Source organism: Phyllostomus discolor, chromosome 4 (genome assembly GCF_004126475.2).
Source record: "Phyllostomus discolor isolate MPI-MPIP mPhyDis1 chromosome 4, mPhyDis1.pri.v3, whole genome shotgun sequence".
NCBI classification, from domain to species: Eukaryota; Metazoa; Chordata; class Mammalia; order Chiroptera; family Phyllostomidae; genus Phyllostomus; species Phyllostomus discolor.
The window spans coordinates 32778365-32801889 of record NC_040906.2 but is presented as its reverse complement, the minus strand read 5'-3'; the positions used below and the strand labels follow the sequence as shown (position 1 = coordinate 32801889).

Here is a 23525-nt window from a genome sequence, read left to right as displayed (position 1 = left end):
TTTATTTAACTCATATCAAGGATCTTCTGGCACTTCAAGTTTATTTAAGTATCATAGAAGCCAGGTTTGGTCAAAAAAGCAAGTAAACAGAACCATTCGCACCTCCTCGACCAGCACACAGAGACCAGTGTCTCTGGTAAGTGCACTCACATCAGTACATTTGACTGCGTGTAACAGGTTCTCTCCTCCCTTGACAAGCACGATTGTGATGCACTATCGTGCACATGCCTCAGGCTTCTGACAAGGCTCTAGGTGCACACGCTCAGCAAACCCACCCAGGTGTCCCACTCCCAATTCTCACCATCCCACTTTTTGCCAAAAAACAAACTACCTTTCACATAAATCTGGTAAGGCCGTGAATTACATTGTATTGTAACTCAGCAGCCCATTGGCTCAGACGCTGTGGCTCGTTTCTGGCTATGTCAGATTTGTAGCTCTGAGAAATAAGAGGCTCTCTGAGGGCAGTGACAGAAACTCCTTAGCCCTTTGACCAAGTCTTGAGCAGAGAGTTTACACCCCGAGTTATGCCATTTACTTCTTTAATTTCTGCAGTGTTTTAGAAAACATTCAGCCCATCTCACACCCCTTGAATTTCAAATTCCCACGATGTTGACCTATTCCAGCAGCTACTTGGTCCACCACAGCATTGCTTATAAAATAGACACTTCATTCCAGAAGAATAAGAGCATAATTTAAGTAAGTGATTTTAGTACTACCTGCCAGATACCACCAGTGTTCCGTTTTCAAGTGGGATCTAGATTTTCACTACCCTAGGCCCATCCTGGAGTTTCTGGTATCTTTATTCTTAGCACACTGCAGCATCCTTCCAGGTACACTGAGTAACAAGAGATTTGACATAGGGAATTAAATGATTACAAAATCATTGGAAGGTCCGTGCTTCCAGGAGAGACTCCTGGAGTGCAGAACTGATCTCCCAGAAGGGTCACTGTCTCTGCCCCAATTAGGACAAAAGGACACCACCACTGGACTGCTTCACTCAAGAACACGCAATGGTGGCTGTGGTTCTAGGGATCAGGTAGCCACCATCATCACCTCCTCTAAATGCCCATGAAACTAGTAACCAGACACTAAAATCCTGTTGGCAAAGAAAAATAAAGTCATGTCACTTTGCATGACAGCAGAGATAGCTAACATGGCAAGAAGATGGCTGTAGTTTCACTTATGCCTTCCAAATTCCAGATGAATATATCTAATTGTCGAAATCTAGTTCCCTTCCAGAAACTTAGATGCTAAGGTGTCTGGGAGATGGGGTTTTTAGCCTTCCAGCTCACCATCAAGAGGTGAGATGCTTGGTGCCGTGTGATCATATTTACCACTGTAAAGTAAAATAACCACTCCTAAGTGTTTGGGCTAAGCAATAGGGGGAATGGTGTTTATATTTACTGAGACGGGGAAAAGGTTTGGGGAGAAATTCAAGAGTGCCCTTTTCTGCTTTGTGTGGAACACACAGGAAGACTCAGGTGAGTCACAAGTCAAGTTTGGGTATGTGCAGGGTACATGATGAAAGAGTATCTGGTTCTTTCACTAAACGGCAGACAGTTAACTGGCCCCATCTTCAGGAATGGGCTCAGGGAGTCCCTAGAAATGTGTTCAAGTGCTTGTGAAGAGAGGAGGCAATGCCTTCCTCCCATCCGAGAAGTCTGCTCTGCCGCCACATGTGCCGACCCGCTCCGGTGCTATCAGAGGAGGAAGAGAACCCTGGGAGAAATATGCATCCTTCTATTTTAGGGTAATGCTTAAATTGTGATTTCACTTATATGTGGAATGTAATGAACAAAATAAACTAACAAAATAGAAACAGATTCATACACACAGAGAACAGACTGACAGTTGTCAGAGGGGAAAGAGATACGGGGGAGGTGGGTAAAAAAGATAAAGAAATTAAGAAAAAAAAAAAACGCCCTGGCTAGTGTGGCTCAGTGGATTGAGCACCAGTCTGCAAACCAAAAGGTCACCCATGTGATTCCCAGGCAGGGCACATGCCTGGGTTGCAGGCCAGGTTCCCAGTGCGGGGTGCGTGTGAGGCAACCACACATTGATGTTTCTCTCCCTCTCTTTCTCCCTCCCTTTCTCTCTCTCTAAAAATAAAATAAATAAAATCCTTAAAAAAAAAAAAGAAAAAAAACCCTCATGGATGGAGATAAAAGTATGGTGATTACTGGAGGGAAAAGGAGGCGGGAAAAGGTAGAAGAGGGTAAAGGGGGATAAGTGGTGATGGAAGGAGACTAGACTTTGGGTGGTAAACACACAGTATAATACACAGATGATGTATTTTATACTTGTACGCCTGAAATCTATATAATTTTATTAACCAATGTTACCCCAGTACATTCAACTTTAAAAAGGAAAAAATTATAAGTTCTCCTGCACCACATTTGTGTGTTTATTAACAGATTGCACTTTGTTTGTATATGCTGGGCTCTTTAGATTTATTTATGTTTACAACTTTTCCCTTTTTAGGTCCCTATAGAGAAAACTGTGGACTGCGTGTTTGGCACGCTGACCTGTTTCCTTCCACCGGAGCACATCAGTGGTGGTACAGTCTATAACACGGGGCCATGGGATAGATGGAGCAGCAAGTGCTGAGTCCAAGGTCTTACCAGAGCATGTGGTAAGAACCACAGCTACACCCAAATGCCATTAAATGTGGAAAAAAGACTGCCTTACTTGGATTGTCTTGAAAACAAAAACCATGGCATTTCAACCAAATAATCACATTCTCAGAATTTTTACCTACTTGTATGACAGTTTTCATGATATCTCTCCATGTTTTATCCACAGTTGTAAATCGTCTGCCTTCCTCGGGCATTTGAGACAAGATGTCCGGAGAACTGAAAATAGGCTCCAAATACAGCCACGTGGCCTGGACCTTGAGCCATTCATCCAGAATCTCCTGAAGCAGCAGCAGCTTGCCCTCCCACTCTCTGAGAAGCAAAACACAGCAGCTCTTATCAACAGCAAACCAATGTTTCAGATGACTAAACTCAAAACCATGACTAGACTGTCAATCTTGTATGCAATGGTGTGATTCCGATTTCCATTCATCTGTTTTCAAAGATAAATCACTAGATTTGTTTTACAAAATCCATTTTAAAATAATAACACCAACATTATGCTTATACAGATATACATGTTAAGACATACCTATCTACGAATGGGCTAGTTTCTGTATACACCATAACAATAAACCTTTCTGCAATCCAATTCCATGGCTAGAGGGCACAAATTGAGAAATGAGATTTTGGAGACAGTACTGGATTTCTCAAGGACGGGCATTCTGAACTTCTTAGGAAAGGTAGTTATATCTGAGATTCATTTCCTTTAACATTTTTTTTTAAAATTGGGGCTCATCAGGGCCTTATTTCCAGAATAAAATATTTAATTCATAAGATTTAACTGGCATTTAAAGAAAAATCTTCAGAATCCTAAATATGTTAGTGTGGTATTCATGAGAAGGAAGCACTTTAGAATTTACAATAGGTTATCAGTTCATTTCTAAACATAAACAACAAGAATAATAACTTGATTTCCCCAAGAATAAATATAATTACACTATAAACTAACAATTTTATAAGCACATCCCTAAGGTCTCGGTATGCATTTGTTCTATCCTCACATTCTCACATATATACCAATGGGGAGACTAAGGCACATAGAGGTAAGCACCACATTCAAGTTCACCCAACTAATAAGTGAGAGAGACAGAACTGAACCCAGAGAGCTGTAATCACTATGCTGTAAGACCTAACAAAGCTATAAAGAAGAATGATTAATAGCAATACAACTTAGCGATGCGGTAACTTTATGAATACATTAACAATTACACAGTACACATGGTCATCTGTAATTTTAGATTATTAAAACCAGGAAATATAAATAAGGATTCTAAAAGTCACCAGGCACTTTCAAATGACTTTTTAAAAATACTTTCCTTTCGGCAGTTAAAGACAAATACCATATGATCTCACCTTTAACAGGAACCTAAATAACAAAACAAAGAAACAAGCAAAATATAACCAAAGACACTGAAATAGAGGCCAGGCTGACAGTGCCCACAGAAGAGAGTAGAGGGAATTTAAGGGGACAGTGGGAAGGGTTCACAGGAACAAACTTAAAGGACACATGATCATAAACTAAGGGGAGGGTGGTAATGGGAGGGAAGTGGGGAGGGGTGGGAGGGGGGACTGGATTGGGAGTAAAAAGGAGAAAACTGTATTTGAACAATGATTAAAATAAAAAAAATCACCTTTAAAAAAAATAAAAATACTTTCCTTTCAATGTTTACCAATAATTTGTTTAACCTCTTTTCACAAGAACTAGAGAGCATTATGCTAAGGGAAATAAGCCAGGCAGTGAAAGACAAATACCATATGATCACACCTATAAGTGGAACCTAATCAACAAAACAAATGAATGAGCAAAACAGAACCAGAGACTTGGAAATAAAGAACAAACTGTCCATAACCAGAGGGGAGGGCGGAAGGGGAACACCAGGGAAAGAAGAGGAAGAGGCAGGCAACACAACACAGACAGAGGACTCAGGGGCACGGACTATGGGGGGAATTGACTGTGGGAGTCAGTGGGGGCGAGGGGGACAGGGTTGGGAGAGCAAGGGGGAAAAAGGCAGAGCAAATGTAACTCAACAACAATAAATTTTAAAATAAATTTTAAAATAAATAAAATAAAGTACTTTCCTTTCAGTGTTTATCAATAGTTTGTTTAACCTCTTTCCACAAGAAGAAATGAATGCCCATGCTTTTTGCTGGTGTCATTCCCATTTTCTCCATCTAATCCCTGACTGAGGCAGAAAATTTTCCCACTGGCTAATGATCTCATGCACAGTCCTTAAAAACAGAACCTAGATACACCACTTTCAGAGTATTTCAAAAATTAGCCTTGATGAGCACACTGGAGGAAGCTGGGCAGCAGGTAGAGCAGTCAAATGGGAAATGGGGAGACCTAGCCAGAGCACATTCAAGTTTAGGGTAGTGTACCAATAACCAAGGACGGATATGACCAAGTAGTTAGCGTTCTTTGCCATACAAATTCATATTGAAGATAGTACTCTGATTTGGGTTTGCTCTCTTTTTAAGGTAAAATATAGACTTCTTAATACAAATTGTAGAAATTGAAAAAATTGACAGATGGGATGAAAGTTTCATTTAATTGGCTGTGTCAAATGCCTACAACACCCATCTAAAATCATGGTTTCATTCTTTTGCACTCATCTAGCAATCCTTCATGCATATGAGTGGAAATGATAATAGACTTACAGGGATTAGCTACAATATACTAATTAGTATATCGTAAAAATTACATTATTTTCAGTTTTATAGTTTATAAATTCTATAAACTATATTCATAGACACAAAATTATTTTTGAGAGTCAAATATGTAAGATCAGATTGTAGGCAATAAAAATGAGTATCTAGAGGCTTATTGTCCACCACCTTTTTTTATGAATACAGGTGATAAGATCAGTACTCTCCCAAAAGCAATGAAGGTTACCATTTCTTACAATGAACTATTTAAATGATTAAGTATGAAATGCAGAATCAATTTGACAAAACTACATTACATACAAGTGATTATTTTGGTATCAAAATAAAACAAGTGCTGGTTTTGGTAATGTAGTATAAATACTGACACATGAGTAGCACGTTACCTCATCTGTTTTTCATAAGGCTTAATGAAAGGAGATCCTCGCATTGTCTGTGTCTTGATGATGTGGTCATCCAACAACATCTGAATTTCATCAACTGATGACAAAATAAATGTCCCAGATTCTCTATAAGGGACAATGACAAATTCCATTATATCCCACTCACTAATCATCCTCTCCAGGGCCTTTTCGAGAGAATATTCTTTGCTGGCTGCTTCACTAATAACTTCGAATCTGTCTAAGTATTGTTCCAGATTCATGTCTAGAAAAGGGGAGACGGTGGAATCATCTGCTGGCTGCAGGGGGTAGCCAACAATTTTGGACATGGCTTCCCAGTGCCTGGGGCGCAACCCAGGGTTACAGATCACTTGAATGAGAGGAATGTGCTGCTTGAAATCTTCCACCTTTCCTCGTACTTTTTTGGCCATTGCCAACGCATTTGGAGAATCATGGAAGGTTTTCTCCAGCTTGTATAGTCCCCTCCAGTAATTTCCAACGTCTGTTTCTACTTGGTCTGGATTCACCTTGTTATACGGTCCTTCTGTCCATCCTCTAAATTTATTGCTAAATTCAACAGCAGTTTCATAGAGACGAAGATAGGGGTTCAAACTATCTTGTATTTTTTTGCGTTGAGGATATATTGATGGTAGCCAACCAAATGCCTCTTCTTCAGCATTAAACTGCTCAATCTGGTAGAATAGGTATTAAATTTATTATTTACTGAAAGTGAATGATATCCAAAATTAAGTTTAAAAAATATTTGTATCTAATGCAACCCCAAAATGCTAAACCCTAAGGTTAAACTTATCTTAGGCCTAATGTAGAAAAAATGAGCAGTTGTCTCTTTATCCTGTTTCTTCCAGTTTCCAGAGAGTAATGACTGGTTAAGTTCCTAACACAGTAAAATAAATGTACATACATAAAGAAGCCTTTGTTCATCCAGATGTACGGAGGACATAGCTTCATTTATTAATGAACAAGAACCTAAGTACTTTCAACATACACAGCATTGTGTTAGGTACTGTGGAAAATTTTTAAAAAGTATTATATCACTAAGTACAAACTCCAATCCAATCGAGGAGATAGAACATAAGTACTTGAAAGTTAAATAGTAATTATTCAATAATAGCATCAGCAATAAAAGAGATATGTGAGAGCAGTAGCTGTTCAATATAAAATGAATAGTATGTACAAAAAAATGCAATCGCTCAGAGACTAAAGAGCTCATTAAAATAATTCAGTCACAAGTGCTCTGTAGAGAAGATACAACTGGAACTGGGTCTTGAAAATAAATAGAATAAGAAAAGGCAAAGAAAACATTAATTTCTTCTTAGTTTAGTTGTAAAATATGTGAGGATGTAGGTGGTTTAGAGGAGAAATCTATAGAATCGAAACATGTGAGCTCAATATATAAATTATGCAGGTTACTTTAAATTTTATTGGCGTCAGTTATAAAAAAATCTACAAAGTTTGTTTCTCTTCTCTCAATATCATTTTACATATTTGTGATTCTTATAAGCTAATTACATGATCTGCTAAGACACTAAAATCTTTCAATGTAAGAGAAATGGCAGAGCATCATAATATGGTCTGTTCTCATATTTTCCCTTTTTATTAAAAAACACAATTAAAAATGTAAAAAATCTGTCCTGGCTGGCGTAGCTCAGTGGATTGAGCATGGGCTGCGAACCAAAGCATCGCAGGTTCGATTCCCAGTCAGGGCACATGCCTGGGTTGCAGGCCACAGCCCCCAGCAACCGCACATTGATGTTTCTCTCTCTCTCTCTCTCTTTCTCCCTCCCTTCCCTCTCTAAAAATAAATAAATAAATTCTTTTTAAAAATGTAAAAAATCTTACACAACCAAGAATATGGCTTTCCCCCCTCTCTCCCCTTTTTTCTTCTTAACAAGAAAGCTGATTTCTGAAGTGGCAATACTGGGAACAAAGTAGCTTGATGACAAATTTAAAAACACAGCTACCAAATTTAAGCTGGTTTCTATGAAGACGAGAAAACTAAACAGTAACCAGGTGCCGTCCCATGACACAAATGTTTAAATAGCACAGAGTAAAAGTTAAGAAGCAGATGGAGATAAATTTCATTCCTTCAAATAAAAGGTGACGGCCCCTGAAATGCGATCCCCAGCAGCAGAAACAGTGCTGCCGCTCCTTGAAGCCTGTCCGTAACATCTACCTATGCCATTTATATTATTCTCTAATTAAATATAGTTAAACTTCTTTTATCTGAATCTATTTCTTAAAGGTGACTATGCAATGCAAACTCATTACTCTTTCTTTTGAACTAATTTATCCTCCCAAGAATTTTTGAACAATACCTTTTCTGCTGCTACGTCCAACTTTCCATTCAGTATTTGAGCCTTTTTCAGGTATCGCTGGACATCCTGAAGATCTCCAAATGAGTAAAACTCTTCTGACTGCTTAGCATAACTCTCTAACTCCTCCACAAACCGCTCACACCGTAACTAATGTAAGAAAAACAGTAGTTGTTGTTACATATTTAAAGGTTAAATTCCCTAGGCATCAAGAGCAAATTTAAATATTTGTCAGCCCTGGGGGGTGGGGTTAGAGGGTGGAGGGATGAGCACAACAGAGAAAGGACCCACAGACAGGGGACAGGGCCAACAGTGTGGTGATTGAGGGGAGAGGGATGGGAGTGGGTGGAGGTGGCAGAGGGAATAAGGGCGATAAATGATAATGGGAAAAATATAATAAAAATTTTTTTAAAATAAAGAATTTCTATCGGGGAGAAAACAATACAGAAATTTTATTTTTGCATGAAAATAAGTAAATAAATAAATATTTGTAAGGACTATCAGAGTTATTATTAATATATTCTGATATGCGCAAAATATTAAAAAAGGGATAATCTGAAAGATAACTGGGATCTAAAATATACAGAATTTTTAAGAGTTGGACTTAAAACTAATGATTCAAATTCCTATGATTCACAGAGTAGAGACATCCAGTCTTGTGCTGTTGATGGGAGAAGTTCTAACTGACAGAATGACTGAGAATATATTAGACAGTGTTTAGTGTGCTACAGAATTCATGCTAACAAATGCTTTATAAGCATTTGAAAAATTTCATAATCATCAAGTATGGGGCCAAAAGAAAAGTCCAATTTTTTAAGAGCCATAAGGATATTTGAGGCATTTTTACAAACAACTGGAAAAAAATTTTAATTGTGTTCTGATACTCAAATATCTCTTTAATAAGCAATGCTAAAACAAAGAATTCCAAGGTTATTTTTTGTACCATGGGCTCTCCTCACAAGAAATGTGTAAGGTAAATAAAAGCCTAAAAACTACAGCTTTCCAATATAAACCAGGTGTTGTGTGTGTGTGTGTGTTTTAATGAGAAAGGCTTATTACAAAATTATTGGTATGACATTCCAAATTAAATACATCTAAAAAGTAGCTCAATAAAATATGTAAAAGTCAACTCTAGGTGATTCAAAAATAGATTTTATATTTTATAGATTATCTAGATTGATTTCTGTCCTATTTTCTTTAGTTTCCTGGCAAATTTATCACTCTGGACCAGCAAGGGAATGAAAATGAGAGAAAAATTTTGTCAGCATTATGTTTTGTAAAATAGTATATTTTACAAGCAAGTGTAGATAATTCTGAGCCACCTAGCATTTTCCAAGGTTATATTATAACTTAAGCATTTAATGTTTATCATTCCTGATATTTTCTAAAAGGTTTTAAAAATTCTGAAATAGACTAAATGTAAAACAAAAATATAGACTACAGTTTAAAATGAAGTGTGTTTGTTTGTTTGTTTGTTTGTGCAAGTGCATGAATCATTCTCCAAACAACACATTCTGCCCATTAACTGTACTTGCTACAGTGTGGCAGAAAGGTACTAGGCTTGCTATCAAAGGGTGTCCCTGCTGGCTGACTTGGAAAGGGCCTCTTCACTTTGGGATCCCTTGTCTTTTCATTTGTAAAAGGAGACCAAAAACCTAAGTCACTTATTCAGACCATAGACGTGCAGTGCTCACAGTGTTCCTGGCACGTACTGCACTGGCCATGCTCTAGAAATGGAGAAAAGATCAAAACCAAATGGGCCTGCCATCAAGGAGCTAATCGTCTAGTGGAGAGACAGACCTGAAAATGCAAACACAATAATCAGATCATCAGGTAATCTCAGGTGTGCTGAAAGTGCACCGGCAGCAGAGGAGAAGCAGCACTGAGGTCTGGCTAAGAGGGCTGCCCAGAAAGTCAAATGAGGGTGCTGGACAGACAAGCATCAGCATGTGGGTGCACAGGTGTGTTCCAGAGCAAATGGGAAGAATGTGCGAGCGATGGGAGTGTGGGAGAGCAGGGACATAAAGGTTGCCCAGGGTTGCTGAAAAGTCAAGGGCAAGGAGTGGGAAGAGTGAGGAGATGAAGCTGGACAGGTGGACAGGGAGAACCATCTTACATGCAGGACAAAAAAATGGAGCAGTCATGCAGCATCAACTTATTAAAATATATTTTAAGCCTTTAAAAAAAGGTGAGAGAAAATTAAATGTTAAGGATAATGATTCTAGGCACAGTACTTAGCTGAGTTTGAGCAATTATGAGAAGGTACATTTTATTAATGAAGCTTTGACATAAAGTGATTAAAAAACAACTCAAAAGAGCACTCACTACGAACTATGTAAGGTAAATACTATTTTTATGAATAGTCATATGTGGGCAATGTGGATGTTGTCTCCCTTGAGAAAAATCGAGAAACAGCACCACATCAACCCAGTATGTGCACTACCTTCTACTATGATTTATAGTATAAGAGAGCTAACATGTCTGACCTGTGAAATGGTGGAAGTTACCTAAGGAGTTAAAACTTAAACATGTCCAGAAAAGGAAAATAATTTAAAATATCTATGATGCCAACCTTAAGACCTTCTTGATACTGTTCTGTTTTCTCTTTAATGATTTTCTTATGCTCATCAAAGACTTCTTCCATTCTTCCATACCACTGGAAAACATTATTATTCAGCCTAATATCTGCCGGAGAAAAGTTGGCGCATTCGATAAGGAAAGCGAGGCAGTTTTTAGAATCTACCAGTCTCTGTCCCAGTTCAACCATATCAGTTGTCTCCACTTTCTGGATATAAGCCTGAGGGGAAACAAAAATTACAGATGGCATTTTAACGAACAGCTCACGTCAAAAATAGCCTGAAGGAATACACTGCATAAATATGTACAGACTTCTTAGAAGTACTATACAGACTTTTGGTTCAAGATAAGGGAATGCAGTACAGTTTAGTCTCCTTGATCCCAAACACCTCTGCTAAAATAGCAGACGGGGGCAGAAAGAAAACCCTAAACACCACACGAAAAGCTCTGGGAAGCCAGGGAAGAAAGCTGTGGGTTTCTGGGAAATATGAAGCACGTGCTATCTGAGTGGTATTTGCTCTTTCAGGATAGCATTTCCAGGTACCTATTACGAGTCTGACACCATGTCCGGTGCTGGCAATTCAGTGTGAAAACACACAGAGCTGCATGGACCTCAGAGAGGTTATGGTCCAGCTGGGGGAGACATCAGCCACATGACTGCCAAAACAAATGCAAAATTGCCAACTTGCAACAGACAACAGTGCTGCAACACTGTCCTTGGTTATAAACCTAAAAAATAACCGTGGGCAAATTTAACAAAACGCATGCTAGATCTAGATGAGGGAAACTGTAATACTTTATTAAAGGGCATTTTTAAAAATTCTGAATATAGAAACATGTTAAGATGTAATGTAAAGATGTAAATTTTCTTCCAGTCTATAAAATCAATGAAATTCCAATCAAAATTGCAATTATAACCTTTGCAATTATTAATAATGTAAATGCTGAAGAAAACGCGCTACCTCGCTGAAAAATGAGAAAACTGGCCGTTACTTGTAACAACCTATGTTCACCTGCCCTACCCTATACCACACCTCACTGTCTATGAAGTCAGTGCTTCTGCTTTTTTGATGTTTTTGAAGATCTTTTTAATCTTTCATTTCCACCTTTCTGGCTCTCTCTCTTCATTCTCTCTCCCTAATATATATGTAACATTACATATATGTTCAGAAAGAGCAGAATTCACACTAAACTATAAAGAATCATTACCTTAAAAGAAAGGAATTAGGGAAAAAGAACTTTTACATTTCATTTTGTACAATCCTGTATTGTTTAAATGTTTCCTTTTACAATTAAAAAGGAAAAAACAAGTAATACTGCCTAGAAACCTTTCATTAATATGTCATCTAAATTAGACTAAATGTTTTTATGTTGTAATTCCAAACAGAAAAGAAGCAAATCATGGTGGTTTCCACAAGTAACAAAATGTCTACCTGAAAATATAGTATTTTTGAAGTTTGGTTAATCAGCTTTCTATGTAATAAACAACAGGGTTTTTATCTCTCTTTTCTGATCATCAATGACTGATTTCTGTATTGAATAAATTGAGGAGCTATTTTGCTTTTGCAACAGTAATCTTTTTAAGGTACAGAAATCTTTTAAATACCAGTTAATGAATCCCACTTGCTAATTCTGTTAAAGGTTGCCATGAACAATAGAAATCACAAGAAAAAACTTCAAATTCCTAAATATTACCAGTGATGACTAAGATGGTAAGTAAATGACACTCTTTATAGTCAATATTCATTTTTCCAAAATAATGTACAGTTATGCAACTTTCCAGCTATTTTATAATCACCCACAATCAAAGAAAGTATCACTTGATGTCTTACAACAAATAAACAATACACAAATATTCTGAAAGACAACATATAGAGGCTAGTGTATATTTCACACACAGACACAAATTCACACATGAAGAGCCTTAGTCTTATACAAAAACTTTTTTAAAAATAGAACTCTTTTAGTTAGAGGCTGACATGTAAGAGTTGGTTCTAATGATTTTAACAAACCTTTAAGTGAATAATTTAAAATGTGCATTGTCATTTGAACTCCTTTTGCAATTTTCTGCCTATACAAAGGTTTTAATGATTTTTACATGTTTTGCCGCGTTTGCTTAAATATTTTAAAATCTAAAAATAAAAGAGCTCTATTTTGCATCCTGGGAATGCTAGAAAGGGTTCTTTTTTTTAAGATCCTGTAAAAGCTTAATGTTATAAGAATGAAAAAGGAATAAAATTAAATGGTGATTAACTAGTTGCTTTATATTATTTTACTAGCCATTACTTAAGTCTTCAAGCATAGAAGTAGCATGAACAATGAGACATGCACTATTTTCAGTACCATAAATCCCATGCTTAAAACATGTTTCAGCAAAGTACAACAGAAATCTTTAATGTATTACAAAAGATAGCACATAGGAAACAAAAATATTAGTTAAGGATTAAATATACGTTGATTAAAAAAAATAAAAGATGGTCACTTATCTCAAGTTGTCCAAGAGAGTCTGGTTTATGCCTTTGGCACAGTAATGAATATTAACAGTGCTCTCAATAATCTCCTGGTAGATGATAGTATTGATAGCTTCATCACTTCACCCCTCCCAGTATCTATGCCCTGCAGTGACCTCTCACCCTGACTCTGTGGCCATGTGACTTGCTTTGGTCAAGGGGATGTTAGCTAATGTGACACAAGGATAAACTTGAAAAGCATTTGTAAAATTAAGATCGTTTTGGAGCCTCTACCATGTCATGAACACGCCCAGGTGTGCCTGCTGGAGTTTGAGACAAGAGGAACAGTCAAATTGCTAAATACAGTTACACTGGCCAACCCAGCTGAGAGCCAGCTGACCCAGCTCAGCGAGTGACCCAAGTGCAACCAGAAGAACCATCCGGAAGTGTCCAGCCTAAGATACCAAACTGCAGACTCAAAACCTAAGAATAAAAACATTATCTCAAGTCTTTGTTTTAACTTTTGGAGGGATTTGTTACTGTATTATCGTATCAATAATTATAAAAGCTGCAGAAGAAAGGAAAAAATTAACTTATACATGTACAATGACAAAGACTTTATAGATAGTACCTTTACTTCCATTAGCTCTGCTGTATTTGGAGGAGTGCTGAGAGCTTTCTCAGCTATCCTTTCAAATTCTTCACATAAACTGAAACAACAGACAAAGGCACTCATATCATTAATTTTATCCCTAAATATGTTACTGTATACTACTGAGTGTCCCATTATGTGAAAAATAAAGTAAGATTATCTTACCTATATAACATCTAATGAATTTAAAGCAAATTTGTGTTCACTTAATACCTTCTCTATGCTCAACTACAGTATTAAGTGATACAGAAATGGATAAAAGGTAATATAAAATGGTCCTTAAGAAGTTCAAGATCCGAGCTGAAGACAGAACCATGAATGGTCATTTCCAGCCTGGAGTGTCCGAGCAGAGATTTAGTCATGACGGCATGAGAAAAAGTGGTACAGAGGAAGGGAGTGATTTACTTTACTTGGAGGGAATGGTAAAACTGGGCCTGTATGCTCAGGAAATTTTGGTAATATGCAAATATTTCCCACTGATTTGGGTTGTGGTCAGTATAAATAATGAACTTACTGTGAGGCTCAAGAATAGGGTGGAGGGTTCTAAGGAATCCAGACAAAATGTACAAAAGTTTCTTCAAGAAGATCGGATGTGATGTGAAGGAGAGTGGAATAGCACAGTGATGATGTTGGTTTAAAGCAGGGGGTTGGAAGAGGGTTTTGAACTTGTTCATAAATTTCAGAGGTAGAATCACAGTGAAGGAGAGATTCAATACAGAGAGATGGTTGGAGGGTTCTGCTACAAAGGGATGAAAAGCATTAGGGCTGAGCTCATAGGCAGAGAGAATTCCAAGTGGTGTAACAGACTCTGGCTCTGCGCACATGGGGAGACAGGTATAAATGGGTTCATGGAGAGGAGAGCTGAGACATATCATATTTAAGGTTCCTATAATAGTCCCGCTATGTCCTCTGTACATCCAGCAAGTCTGATGAGAGGTATAATTAAGAGAAAAAGGATAAAATAGAAGTGGCTTGAGCTCAGAGGGTAGTTAAGAAGCAGTGAAAATATCTGTGAAATTAAAATATATATTTCACTCAGCATGAGGCTACATAGAAAAGATACGTTCACTATATTTCCAGGTACTTTTAGAGGAAAAGGTGTTTTAAGCTGAATATATGATTCTGGCTCCTAGATAAGCGACCCAAAGCCAAGTCCTCTTTCATCTGGTGGCTTAGCTCTCAACTCGAATCCCTCACAGTGTCTGTGAAAGGAACACAAACCACTCCTAGGTGTTGGAATACACCATGCCTTTTTCATACCCCACTCCCTTCTGTACAGCACCTTCTCTGCCTGGAATGATTCCACCCACACTGTTCACCTGGCAGACTCCCGCTCCTCCTTCAAAATGAATTCACACATCACATCCTCTTCGCAGCCTTCCCTGATTTGCCCGTCTCCCCCAAACCCTACCCTGAGAGAAAATTGTTTCCTGCTCTGTTCTTACTTCTGTGGCTCAGTACAGTATTTACTGGACACTGTAGGGATTCAATTTTCCCTTTGACACTGTAACTTCCTTCAGCAGTTATATTTATATTTAGAATCCCAGTACCTAGTATTTTTACTAACACGTGGTAGGGAAATAAAGCTTCCCTCGGGTTTCTTTATAGTCTGAAAGAAATATTCTTCTTAGTGATTAAAAACTCAGATTGTTTTTCCCTCATGGAACTGATACCAGAGCAACACCAGTGTCAGTTATTGTAAGACTAGTCATACTTCCTGTCTTAAATGAACAGGTGTTCTGCTTTAGCATCCTCTGAGTTTACTTAACATAGGTCAATTTTCCTAAACATCTCCAAGTTTGTCAACAGACGAGTTTTTAGTTAAGACAAAAGTTACCATGGACTTGGAGAGTGACGGCAGCAAGAGGAAGCTCCAACTGCGAGGGTCCCTGAGGACCCAGGACCACCACGGTGTGAGTCCTCTTTGAAACCCACTTTGTGTATGGATTATAAAAATTTAAAAACCTGAGCTTAGATAGGTGATGTCCACCTCACTCATGCAAATGAAATGAAAAACATTTCAATGCCACCTTAATGCAAAAAATTGAGAAGGCACATTTTGGTGAAAAAAAAAATACTAATGATCACCAAATAACACTTAAATAAAAACAGAAATAAGCTTGGCATTATCTTTTCTTTTGGGCCATTTACGACACTGCTCTAATCTATCTCTTTAGCAGAAGGACAGTTGATTCTGTTTCACATCACCCCCCCCCCCAAAAAGAAAAACATAATCATTATCACACAAATACCTTGCATTTACTTCTTGATGATCTCTGAACATTCTAGCTATTAATTTTCCACAAATAACGTCTGCTCGTTTCACCAAAGCTCTGATTAATTCCTCACAGCACATTTCAAACATTCCTAAACGGACATTCTACAATGTTAAGTAACAAATATTAGGAGTTTAATAAACATGAAACAAATAAAAGATTCCCACAATTTGGCCTTTCTCATAACATTAATTTTTGTGTGTGTGCTCTAACAAGATTGAAGGTTTTTTAAATATGATGTAGACAGGCTGTCTAAATACTCATTGGTTTTTACAACCATCTTCTAAATGAATCTCTGAGAAGTGTTTGTTATCTTGGAAGCCAATGCTATTTCAGCACAACAATGAATATAAGCACAAAAACTTTAGAAAATTGAGTAGTTGCTAGGGAGTATGGAATTTAAATGTTATATTCTCTCTGTACACAAAAGTAACACGTGTATCTTCAGTGGGCCTCCTGGGAACAGGAATGGCCATGGCCGGGGATTTCTGCCTGTGCTGCCAAGTAAGGCACAAGGGCAAGTGTGGGCACGAGTTTGAGGAATTCAAGTTTCAGCTGGATGGAAAGCTTAGATATGTCAAAAACAGTAATTACAAAAATTATATCACTATCAGAAAAGAGGCTTAATGTATACAGGTGTGGAATGGAAGAACTGTAGACAATTATTGGTGATGGCGAAAGTATGAAAGAAGATGATGCTTTGTGGCCTCCCCCTGAAAGGGCCGGCCAGCAGGAGCTTGAAACTATAACTGGAGATTACTGCACCAAAAGTAGCTGCGCTTATCGATATGAATCAGTCAAAGGATCCTGAAGGCCTTCAAGTATTTTACTATTTGGTACAGGACCTGAAATGTTTTTAGTCTTACTGGATTATATTTCAAGATTAAACCAATCTAAATTATATGTTTTTTTAAGCTGTTTTTGTATTTAATTAAGAGAAGGGGAAGGGAGGGTTTATTTGTCACTTACAATATTGGGGTTTTCATGAATGTGAGGCAAAGAAGTTTTTTGTATGCAACTTGAAAATAAAATAAACAAACAAGAAAAAAGTCACATGTCCATGGTAAAAAGTTCAGAAAATATTAGAAAGGACAAAAAGAGAAAATTTTAATTTACTAGTCTCCTACTATATAGAAGTAAACATATTTTAATGTAATTACCATATTTTCCAAAGGCTTTACTTATAAAAACTAAAGAAAACAAATTAACCTCTTGGAATTTTTGAGGAGTCAAATTCACATACTTAAAAAGTTAGGGTTGTAGTAGACTTTCAGTCTAGAATAAGAACAACGTCTGTTTGCCTACCTCCGTGTGTCTTGGGCTTACCACAATGCTTGGCAAATGGAAAGGCTCAATAAATATTTTTCCTTGGTATAGTAACATTCTAAATCTTCCCCTATATGGTCTAAAGCCACATCCTGATAGACCTGGGGAAAGATTATTCGGTACAGAGAAGAGTTGTACAAAATGGGTCATTTACCTTTCTAGATGTGTACTGTATTTCCTCTATGAGTTTTTGGTATTTGCGAATTTCTTGTATTATCTTCTCGTAATGATGGTTTTCTGCAAGGAAAGCATCAACATCTTGCTCAGCTTTTCTGGTGATCAAAAAATCATACTTGTCGTAGAGCCTGAGGTGCTCGGTCGGTGCTATGCTCTCTTTCATGATCACTTCCTTGACCTTCTCCTTGTGAGCTTCAACAATTTCATTCAGAATGATCGGTCTCAAGGTGGTTGGTTTAGAGGAAGTTTCCTAAACAAAGGGGCCAGGACAATGTTAGTAATTTAAAATGCCTTATATTAAGGTAACTGTGTCATTTATCTTTATCAAAATGCCAGTCCTACCATATTGACATTATTTTTTATTCATGAGTTCTTTTTGATTTTCTAAACTCTATAGAAAGATATGTAGCCCAATTGTAGCAGTATTTTAAATATCTAGGTTTCATATAACTTTTTTGTTTTTCCTTAAGGCTACCTACTTAGTTGTATTTAGTTTTTCATATGGATGAAAGAACAGTCACTTAAAAATATACACAATGTAAGAAAATATAAAAATAGCAAAGTCCACATTTTATTTGAGCAACGGCATGTGCTAGTTTTATAGGGTACTGCTTGCATTGGACACTATTTTAAAAAATAAGCCATCTTCATGTCACATCATCACACTCTTTGAACATAGTACTCTCTCACACTGAGGAATAATGTGTCTAGGGCAAGGAGAGATTGTTTACTCATTCACTGACCTCTGATCTTTGATTCTGTGAAGAGCAACTAGAGCAGACTAAAATCCCTAGTTGAACATTTGCATTCTGCTGTCACCATTAGAATAATGGTGGGCAAGAACGGGTCAGTTTTTAAATAAGCAAACAATTTTAAATAAGCAAACAAATCTCAACAGCTTTTCTCCTCTTTTTCAAATAAGAGGACAAGTAAATGTGCATACATGGTTTATCATCTTGAACCAAGTTACATTTAAAAATATATATGCTCCACCTGTCATCCAGAAGGGGTTTTTAAGTGAAACAAAAATCGCTGTTGGTAATGGATAGTCTACAGCACTCAGATTGGTACCAAAGGATTCCTTGAGAGAACTGAGTAATTTGGTCAGATATCCAGGATGCATTTGTCTGCTATGCTCTCTAGTGGGCATTCCAGAAAACCATTTTGCTTAGAACTACCAGATACTTCATGAGAACATTAGTGAATACCACCACCATCACCATATCACCACCACCACCACCTCAGCCCTTGGCTCTGTAGATGCTGGTGTCATCTTTGCTGAAAAAGAACTTTAGAATAAAGCAATCTCTATTATGTACTGTATGCAATGTAAAATTATTGGAGTCAGTGTGAACCTCGTTAATATTCATTATAGAAGCTTTCTTAAATTTATTAACAGCCTATCTCATTTTTAAAAGCTATAGGTTTATCTTTGTAAACAGAACTGGATACCAGTACTTCAGAACTATGTTAGAAAATATTCTTTTCATGACTACTAGTCAGTTCCTACCAGGAATCGAGAGAAATGGTATTTTGTAAGAGACAGTTTGAATGTTCAAAGCATAAATTAGATGAGGTGGTGATGTGCTTGGTCAGACTCACAGTGCCTTAACTTCTTGTAGGTTGGCCTTCCATGGGAAAAAGTGTATTTTAATTCCCCCTTCAATTGCATCAAAGATTTGAAAAGAAAAAGCTACATGAACTCCCGTTCTGCAGCTTCTGTCAAGGATCATGAAGAGCATGTTCAGTTATCTTACTCAAGGAACCCTCTAAATCTTTTCTATTTAGGTGGTTTTCCAGTAAAGCCCTCTCCAATGAAGCAGACTTCGATGGCCATCCTTTTGCATGCTTTCTTCTTTATTGTCCCTGTTCCAGTAACTTTTCATACCTGCTTCTCCCTGGGCATAGGGACTTCCCATTTTTGTGCTTCCTTTTTTTGTGTGTGTTTAATCATAGTGGAACATATGTTAGCTCAAGATTGCCCTTCTCTGTCCAGTAGATATGCAGTTACTGCTCCTTGTGGAGTGTTTTCATCATTCTATTGTCTGGTGTTTCTCTTCTCATGCATCTCAACAACCTTTTCATTTGTATTTGCTCATTATGGTGCTTTTTATGGTAGAGCTTAGCCTTCAGACCATTTTTTGCCTTCTTTGAACATTCATGAGCCTCTCCATGACCTTTCTTCTTTCTCTTTTTCTCATGGTAATCCAAATGATATCCATAGAGATCCTGGTGTAGCTCAATAGACTCGCTCTGTGGCATGGTTACAGCCAGCCAGCAGCTCGGAGCAGCTACCCAAGAGCAAATAATCTCTCAACTTTCAGGTCTCAGAGACCCATGAGCCTATTCCCTGCAACTTGGGACAGATAAGGGATACTTTTAAAACGTGAGAGACTTCTATTTATGGCAACATAAAGAATAAATATCCAAAGCCTCAAAGACTTCCTGCATAAAGTTCTTATGTGGATAAGCTCATAATGATAAATGAAAATACCCACAAATAAAAGCTACCAGGAGCAGGACTCATATCAGCAACCAGAAAAGTAAAAGAGTAATGAATACATGATAAAGTACAAGGGACAATCAGAAATGACCAAGCCTACTCAGAACAGAATTTAATGGAATTTTTTAATATAAAAATAAAATACTTAAAAAATTAGAAGCTACAAAAGATGATAATATTCTCAACATAGATAAGTACACAATCATAATGCTGAGTAAAAAGTAAGACATTGTTATTTATAAAATGACACCTTCTATACAAAGACATGGAAAGACAACCAAAATTGTTTAGAGATATACAAACATGTACTAAGTTTGTCTTAAGAAATTCAGAATAATAACTACAAAAATCAAGACAGCAATTCTTTTGCTAGAAGGAGAGCAATGTAACCAGATACAGGCAATGGGGGGCAGTGAGGGATTAAACATATCAGTAATACTCTATTTTTTAAGTTAGATTGTAGATACACAGGAATTAATGTCACTACTTAAAACTATACACTAGTCTCCTGTACTCTTTTGTATGCATGAAATTTTCATAAGCTATTTTCAAACTATGAAAGGAAAAAGAAAGCTACAGGTTGAACTTGTAAAACTTGAAAACCTTGCAAGTTAAAGAATTTTCTGACATGCTCATTTCATATACTAGACTGCAATACTACTGTTGACATGTCATAGTTTGGCATAGCTTTGTTAAATATTTGGCCAAAGAGAGAAAGGAAGTAGAATCTCTGACTTCAGAGTGTGAAGACACTATTACGGAAAAAGGTAGAGGAGGAGGGTAATCATTTGTAGGACCATGTTGCAGAGCTGGAAAAGCAGAGTGCAGGCCTACAACATGGTATGAGTGCTCCAGCACACACCCACTGACTGCTGCAAACCTGACCCCTGCTTCCGTGCTTTCCCCTCGGACAGTTTTCAGTTGATCCCAGTGGAAGACTGGACTAAGAATCTAAGTATATTATCTGGGAAGCTAATGGGAAAACAGTATTCTTTTGGGACAAAACTTCCTGATAAGTCAATGTTACTAGGCCATATGAATTCTGCAAAGCAGAGGACAGCTGTCTACACCTTTCAGAAGAAATTTGAAGTGAATATCATGCAAATTCAAGCAATCAGAATATACTTGTTACTTACCAGCTTGGAATACAATCTTGTCTCAACCCTTGGCACAAAACTGACAGCTTTAATCATGACATCATAAATATTTAGAAAGATGTCTATATAGTCACTGAACTCAGGTTCAAACTTAATGGCGTCATGATCAAGAATCAGCCTCATGATGAAACCTGGATGTTCAAAAGCTCTAACAGAATCCTGAAAAAAAGATTATTGTATTACTTTCCATACAAACAACTGCAAACTTACTTTTGCCCCACCCTGTACATGTGACTTGTGATAGACTAAGAACTATGCAGGTCTCAATTAGCATACATAGGAACTCACCCTAAAGTTAAGCCAAAGAAGAACTCTACTAAAAAGGGAAAGAGTGATTCCCAGCTAGGCATGTTGGCATCTAGTGTCCACTGGGCTTATAGATTCTGGGAAAAGGAGGATGTGCATAGCAGTGGGGCTCTAGAATCATGTGAAAAAAGAGTCCAAGAGGAGAACATTCAAATTCTCAGGCCACAAAAAAAAAATTCCCAGGTCCTGCTCACACTGTAACAGGACCTGCTTCTAGAAAGAAAAGAGTTCCTTTTTCCCCAGCCAACATGACCCCAATTTCCCAATTATGGGAATTTTCATTTATTTCCACTAATCCTCAGCAATGTGATTTTACTCATATATCCTAAATATGCAAGTTGACACAAACTTTTTTTAACAGATAAGCATAATAGGTCTAAAGAGATATAGGGTGGGACAAAAGTAGGTTTACAGTTTGAGTACGTGAAACAGTTTTTTCCTGTATTATTATTTATTAATTATTGTATTATTTTCCACATGAGCAACTGTAAACCTACTCTTGCCACACCTTGTACTTTCTGTTTTCCCACTGGAAGAGACGACTTTATCATCTCTTCCCTGAAAAAAACTGAAAGTAAATGAATTGTAAATGTATACGGGTGTAACTGCACCATACTTACTGGGGGCTGTACAATTAAGTCTGTGAAGTCTTGCATGGAGACCAGAGTGAGCTCCTGGAGCTGTAAAGTCATAAGCGTAGCAGCACAGTTGAAAAAAGACTCCAATTTGGCACTGCTCTCACCAGTGGGCAATTGCTTTTTCTTATTACCTTGATAATAAATATTCTGTACTTCTGGAAACCAACTTGAGAGAACAAAAGACTTTTAAAAGTCAATACTTTTAATACATTTCTCCTTTTACATTGAGCATTAATGGTAACTTCTGGACAGCCAGTGGTCTTCACAGAGAGGGACGTGCTAAGTGACACTACCCACTCTCTGAACTGTAAGTGCTAGCATACTTCACTTCTCCCAGAAAAAGAAATTTTAATCATAGTCAATAGAAAATGACTAAATGATGTGATGTGGTGAGAAAAATGTAAATCTAACTTCTGAAACTATGATTGATACAGTTTTTGAATAAAAATGACAACTAACTTTATTAAACATTACAAGGTACTCCTCTTTAGGCTCCCAAATGTTCCCCAGAGAACGGATTTGTTAGCTTAAAGTTAAAATGTAAACAACTGATTGAACCAAGAGGGAGCTTATTGGTTCAACCCAGTTGGCATTTTTTGCTATTCTATCTTTTTCACGGTGACTTGAAAACAAGATACAAATCAACAAATCAAGTATATTATTTTCTTATCCCCCTTAATGTGAAATCCTGAAAGACTGACTGAGTTAGAACAGTGAGATTTGAGCACAAACAAAACAGAGAATAGAAAACCAATAAAGACTATCAACAAAACCAAAAATTGGTTTGGAAAAGATGAGCAAAATTTACAAACCTAGCTAAACTGACCAAGAAAAAGGGAAGACTCAAATTGTTCAAATTACAAATGAAAAAGCAGACATTAATACTAACCTTACAAAAATAAAAAAAAAAGTTTAGAAGAGGTTATAATGAACAATTATATGCCAAAAATGAGATAAGATAGTGAATTCCTAGAAAGATGCAACTACCAAAATGATTTAAGAAGAAATAGAAAACATGACTAGATCTATAAATTTTAAAAATTAAAAAAAAAAGAGCCAGAACCCAGGAACAGATGGATGGCTTCACTACTGGGTTCTACCAAACATTTAAAGAAGAATTAACATCAGTCATTCACAATTCTTCCAGAAAGCAATACTTCTTAACTCATTTATGAGGAGAGTATTATCATAATACCAAAATGAAACAAAAAAATATCACAAGAAGAAAAACTACAGGCCAATGCCCCTTAAGAAGGCAGACACAAAAAATCTTCAATAAAAGTCAAGCAAACTAAATCCAACACCATATAAAAAGTATTATACTCCATGGCCAAGGAGGATTTACCTCAGGAATGCAAGGTTGGTTCAATACATTAATCAATGCAATACCCCATATAAATAGAACAAAGGAGAAAAACTAATTAGCATCTCAATAGATAAAGAAAAAGCA

At 37.1% G+C, this 23525-nt stretch overlaps 1 protein-coding gene and 2 pseudogenes across 3 annotated transcripts in view; 1 reads left to right on the top strand and 2 right to left on the bottom strand.

Moving 5' to 3' along the window:
- DNAH7 (dynein axonemal heavy chain 7) overlaps positions 1-23525 on the bottom strand; it is a 229811-nt gene that overhangs the window by 167123 nt on the left and 39163 nt on the right. For all 3 annotated transcript variants that reach the window (XM_036023151.1, XM_036023150.1, XM_036023152.1), the window contains 9 exons: positions 22058-22241; positions 21111-21290; positions 17449-17721; positions 15945-16072; positions 13672-13750; positions 10586-10810; positions 8017-8163; positions 5687-6372; positions 2759-2945 (listed from right to left, as the gene is read on the bottom strand). In XM_036023151.1, the coding sequence (XP_035879044.1) occupies positions 2759-2945; positions 5687-6372; positions 8017-8163; positions 10586-10810; positions 13672-13750; positions 15945-16072; positions 17449-17721; positions 21111-21290; positions 22058-22241 (2089 nt within the window). The remainder of the gene's footprint in view (positions 1-2758; positions 2946-5686; positions 6373-8016; positions 8164-10585; positions 10811-13671; positions 13751-15944; positions 16073-17448; positions 17722-21110; positions 21291-22057; positions 22242-23525) is intronic.
- Positions 16249-17286, top strand: LOC114495318 (annotated as a pseudogene).
- LOC114494007 lies at positions 19225-21101 on the bottom strand (annotated as a pseudogene).